General features: G+C 41.0%; 1 protein-coding gene across 1 annotated transcript; it reads left to right on the plus strand.

Annotated features, from left to right (window-relative positions):
• Positions 1–4,647: 4,647 nt before the first annotated feature.
• Positions 4,648–5,664, plus strand: LOC113036475 (odorant receptor 131-2-like). The gene has a single exon (XM_026192854.1). The coding sequence runs from the start codon at positions 4,702–4,704 to the stop codon at positions 5,632–5,634; it is 933 nt and encodes a 310-aa protein (XP_026048639.1). The 5' UTR covers positions 4,648–4,701; the 3' UTR covers positions 5,635–5,664.
• Positions 5,665–6,116: the final 452 nt, after the last annotated feature.

Below are 6,116 nucleotides of genomic sequence, written 5' to 3' on the forward strand. Positions count from 1 at the left end.
TTGCGACCCTGTTGACTATTTTGAATGAAACGCTTGATTGTTCGATGATCACGCTTCAGAAGCTTTGCAATTTTGAGACTGCTGCATCCCTCTGCAAGATATCTCACTATTTTTGACTTTTCTGAGCCTGTCAAGTCCTTCTTTTGACCCATTTTGCCAAAGGAAAGGAAGTTGCCTAATAATTATGCACACCTGCTATAGGGTGTTGATGTCATTAGACCACACCCCTTCTCATTACAGAGTTGCACATCACCTAATATGCTTAATTGGTAGTAGGCTTTCGAGCCTATACAGCTTGGAGTAAGACAACATGCATGAAGAGGGTGATGTGGACAAAATACTCATTTGCCTAATAATTCTGCACTCCCTGTAGAGGGTAAGCTCCACCCTTGTGCTTACTTCTCCCGTCGTCTGCAGAGCAGAACTACGACATCGGGGACAGGGAGCTGTTGGCAATCAAACTCGCCCTGGAGGAGTGGCGCCACTGGCTAGAGGGCGCAACAGAACCCTTTGTGGTATGGACTGACCACAAGAACCTCGAATACATCCGGTCGGCTAAACGACTAAATGCCCGACAAGCCAGGTGGGCTCTGTTCTTTACCAGATTCTGCTTCACCATCACCTACAGGCCCGGCTCTCGGAACGTGAAACCCGATGCCCTTTCCCGTCTATTCACTACCTCAGAGGACCCCAAACGTGAGGCTCCCATTCTCCCTCCCACATGCGTTATCGGAGCCCTGTCGTGGGAGATCGAGTCTGCCATACGGGAGGCCCAGCGGGCAGAACCGGATCCGGGGACTGGTCCCCCGGGATTGCTCTTTGTTCCCACGTCCGTTCGCTCACGAGTGCTACAATGGGCCCACGGCGGAAAACTCACCTGTCATCCGGGCATTCATCGCACCGTCACCTTCATCAAGCGGTTCGCCTGGTGGCCTACACTGGCCAAGGACGTCCAAGAATTCATCGCCGCCTGTCCAACCTGTGCCCAGAATAAACCTGTCAACCAGCCCGCTGCCGGCCTACTTCATCCCTTACCTACGCCAAGCCGCCCCTGGTCCCACATTGCAGTTGACTTTGTCACTGGTCTTCCGCCATCATCAGGTAACACAGTCATCCTCACCATGGTCGACCGTTTTTCTAAAGCTGCCCACTTTGTTGCTCTCCCCAAGCTCCCCACTTCCCTTGAGACCGCTGCATCCCTCTGCAAGATATCTCACTATTTTTGACTTTTCTGAGCCTGTCAAGTCCTTCTTTTGACCCATTTTGCCAAAGGAAAGGAAGTTGCCTAATAATTATGCACACCTGCTATAGGGTGTTGATGTCATTAGACCACACCCCTTCTCATTACAGAGATGCACATCACCTAATATGCTTAATTGGTAGTAGGCTTTCAAGCCTATACAGCTTGGAGTAGGACAACATGCATGAAGAGGATGATGTGGACAGAATACTCATTTGCCTAATAATTCTGCACTCCCTGTATGTTGAAGTTCAGGGTCTGACTGCTGGGCTGGGGTCGACATTCACAAAACTAAAGTCACTTTGGGTTCTAGCATCATAATGCAACTGTCTCTGTCCTGGATGCAGCTTGCACTTTACCATTTATTCATTCCTCAGACTGTGCCACTAACTGAAATTGACTGATTGTAATTCAGTTCATCCATTCCACTTATCCTTATCAGCCCTCTGCAACCCTGATAAGGACCCAGTGGGGAACAGAGGCTGGGTACACCTTGGACAAGTTGCCAGACTTTGGACTGTGGTACCCAGAGTATGAACCCACACAAACACTGGGAGAACACACAAAATCCACATAGAAATACACAGTACCTTCTTGCTGTGAGGCAATAGTGCTAACCACTGCAAAATGTATTCCACTACAGATTACAGAATACATGCCCCATAATGTATTTTGTAATCTATTCCATTACGTTACCTAATGAGAGTAACGTATTCTGAATACTTTGGATCACTTAATATATTATCATGCTTTTTACAACTACATGAATGTACTGTTGCTGTGTGATTTATTACTATTACTGAAGGCTATTCGCCATACCAATACCAACTAGATTTTTAAATCTTAATATAAAATGAGTAACAGTAGGGTGGAGATTAGGTAAGGCTGCACTTTTCGCAGCGATCTCGTATAGAAAACTATTCCACGCATATATAAAACAGGTCCGCGGCTCCGAACCGTAGGACCTGTTTTGAATCAGAAGGCTAGTTCTGATTAGCGTCACCGCTGTCTCGGTGGAGTTTAATAAACTCGGCCGTCTGCTTCTTGCTATCTAAAATATAACCAGACACTGGCGTAAATTCTCGACTGTCTCATACTTCTGTTTAATAAGTTTTCTGTTTGACGTTTAGTCAGCTGTGTGAAAACCAAGGAGGAACCCACCCGGGGGATTAATAAAGTTTTATTTTATCTAATCTAATAACTTTAATCTCAGCCAAACCGATTTACTCACGAACAAACAAAACACTGAAAAAAGCCCAACAATAACATTTTTAGGTTGTCTAAGTGACTTATATATCACGTTTAACCCGAGCAGCGAAACTCCGCGGTGATCTGACAATGATGTGCCGGGAGTTGTGCCGTTCTCGGCCGCATCAGTAATCCTCGAGCTCCCGGCTAGCTGTCGAGCTGGTGGGTAGCAGACGCCTCTGAAAACGTCGAAGCACTTTTGCAAATATGGGATATCTTGATAAACCGAGCAGATATTTGATGTTTACACAACTACTTTCTCGCCTGAAAATATTTTAAAAGTTTATTTTGTGACCCAGAAAGATTAGTATGAGTAATTTTAAAACTTAGTAGCGGCCGCCATTGTTGGAAACTGGAGTTTGGCTGGGCCGCGCTATGAATTCTGGGATATGGTAGTAATTTGGACAGCCTTCGGCGCGTCGCTGTGACGTAATCGGTCTACAAATGCGGCCTCAGGAGGATGCAGCCCATGAATTTGGACATGTCCAGAGTATAATCGCAGCCTTTGCGGTTAGAAAATTGCACTTGATCATGTCGCGATATTATCGCAAATGCGATATATCGTTCAGCCCTAGTTGTGTGGGACAATGTCAGCTTCCACCATGCACAGCTGGTTCAGGAATGGTTTCAAACACACCATATTCCCCTTTCCTCAACCCAATTGAGAAATTCTTCTCTACATGGAGGTGGAAGGTGTATGATCGCCATCCCCATGAGCGTGTCTCCCTTCTTCAAGCCATGTGTGGAGCTTGTGGTGATATAACTGCTGAGCAATGTCAAGCCTGGATTCGTCTTGCCAGGAGATTTTTCCCACGGTGCCTGAACAACGAAGACATCCACTGGGATGTTGATGAAAACTTATGGCCCAATGTTAATGACCGGCTTGATTAATTGTATAAAAGTGATAAAGATAAAATAAAAAATATATTGTGCTTATGTAAATGACTTGTTGTTTTTTCTCCCTTTTTCGTGTGTGTGTGTGTATATGTGTATATGTGTGTGTATATATATATATATATATATATATATATATATATATATATATATATTTTTTTTTTTTTTTGGTTATGCCTGAACATAAGTGTAATATTTGCTGTGTAAAGTTTTACAGTTCAGTTACACTCATTCATCACCGAGGACAATTTGAAACGCTTACCTTGTATTATTTGCTCCTGAATGAAATGATTGGTAAAAGTACTACGTTGAAAAAAGATCTTACTGTTTTGTTTGGGTGAGTAAAGCAAATGTTCTCAGAATATATCACAATGATCGTATGTTCTGCAACAATGATTAAGTGGAATGAAAATATGTGCAAATACAATGAACTCATGACATCAGATTTGAAAGAATGACTAGTGGTGTTATAAATGTGATCAAATGTGAGTTTTGTACTGAGAGATTTGAAAATGCACACTTTAGTTGTGAAAATAGTACCAAACCAATTAAAAAAAACTAAGTAAATCAGAGAATTAACTATTCATTGAGGAAATTATTTGGACTAAATTTAATTAAAAGCCGCTGCAGTCAGGTGCTGAACAATTTAAGAAGTAAATTATTTTTCACTAATTCTATTCGAAGAATGGATTCACACAGGACACACAAAAGAAATGCTTTGCACATTCAGGTAGCATTGTTCTCTTCAATTTTATGTGTGAGGTGTTGTGTTGCCAAACAATAATAATAATTTGTGTTGACAGATAAGAGTTGATGGTCAAACCTGGACACCTGATATGTGCAGTAGTTTTATATTTTAGTACTTGAATCGATCTGTTGTACAAAATGTTTCCCAAATGCTTTTCCTTTGGTGACATCTTCCTTTCGTGACATTCCCTCTTGTGTTACAGTTTCAGCTATAAAAATCAGCTTGTGACAGCACACACCTCAGATGTGTTTTACTTACCGCAGGGATGGTTTGGTAAAATGACTCTCTGATGTCTTGTGACTTGTTGTTATCTTTGGGTATTATAGATATATGTCATTATATTATCAACAAGCACCGTGAATACTTAACTCAATAGATACACTTGTAGCTGTGAGGCTGTTTAGGTTGACATCATTTAAACTTTGGTTTAGATAGTGTGTGTGGGGAATTTGTTTTTAGAATCTTTAACCAGATATATAATAATATATGTAGATAAGTTCTTAGAATTTTGGGCCTCTCCACATTTTGAAGATATAAAACAAAAGAATATTTGCCTAAAAGTTAGAAATACATGGCAACAAATAACTCAGTAATTGGTGGTCAGTTGGCAATAAACAACATCAATAATCGGGTCATCATAGTCCAGGTATTAATCTCTGTGTTTCTTTGCATCAACTTTTTGCTAATCACAACATTTTTTATGAAGGATATTTTTTACACAACTATGCGTTACATCTTATTTGCCATTGCACTGTCGTCTGATTCGCTTTTTTTGTTAATGACCAATGTCTTGCTCATTTTGAATTATTTTAGTTTCACCATACAAGTGTGGTTGTGTGTTATTATATATATTGTTTTGTCTGTGTACACATTTGTCACACCAGTTACTCTGACAGCAATGACCCTGGAGCGTTACGTGGCCATTTGCGTTCCCCTCCGTCATGCAGAACTGTGCCGAACACAGAGAGCTCTGCACTTCATCCTGATCATTCATGGTCTGAGCTCTGTTCCCTGCATTGTTATTCTTTCTATTTTCTTTGCTTCAGCAATCACCAGCTTCTATACCCAGAGCAGAATTTGTGCTGTTGAAATGTTCATTTTTCACAGATGGCAGGATCATCTTAGGTCAGCTATAAGTCAGCTTTATTTCTTGATTATGTCCATCACTATTGTTTTCTCATATGTGCAAATAATGAAAGTGGCCAAAGCTGCATCAGGAGAGAATAAGAAGTCGACATGGAAGGGGCTGAGTACAGTGGTTCTTCATGGTTTCCAGCTGCTGCTGTGTCTTTTTCAGCTCTGGTGTCCATTTATAGAGGCTGCTGTCCTGCAGATTGATTTTATGTTATTTATCAATGTGAGGTACTTTAATTACATAACCTTTATTCTTGCTCCAAGATGTTTGAGTCCTCTAATTTATGGCCTCAGGGATGGGATGTTTGTTAATGCACTGAAATACTACGCTCTCTGTGGCTTATATAAGAAACATTCAACAGCTTTTTGATTTATTATGTTCTAATGTATTCCAATAGAAATACTCATAGATTTCCTTTTTTTTTTTTTTTTTTTTTTTTGGCCTGTCCCGTTTGGCTCTTTTGCCATCAGAATTGTTGTCTAAAGGCAAAGAAAGATGCCCAACGGATTTACTTTACCAAACTGACCATCCCAGCCTTGCCGTAATGGTCCATTTGATTCACCTTTTATTGTTTATTTTATTTTCACTTACTGAATACGGGACAGACTTGACTGGGGGAAAGAAGGGGAGAAAGAAAGAGGGAAAGAGAAACAGCTGAGAAGAGGGACGGGGGAGAAGGGCAAAAGACAAAAACCAACAGAACGGGCAGAGAAAAAAAAATGCATATATCAATCACCTGGATCACCTGCTGAGAAAGAAAAAAGAAAGCAAGCAGAAGAGAACAAGAGTAATAGAATAAACAACATCACAATGATATATGGGAATATGACAGTAAATACTAAATGTTAAAC

The sequence above is a fragment of the Astatotilapia calliptera genome, chromosome 14, assembly GCF_900246225.1.
Source record: "Astatotilapia calliptera chromosome 14, fAstCal1.2, whole genome shotgun sequence".
Lineage (NCBI taxonomy): Eukaryota > Metazoa > Chordata > Actinopteri > Cichliformes > Cichlidae > Astatotilapia > Astatotilapia calliptera.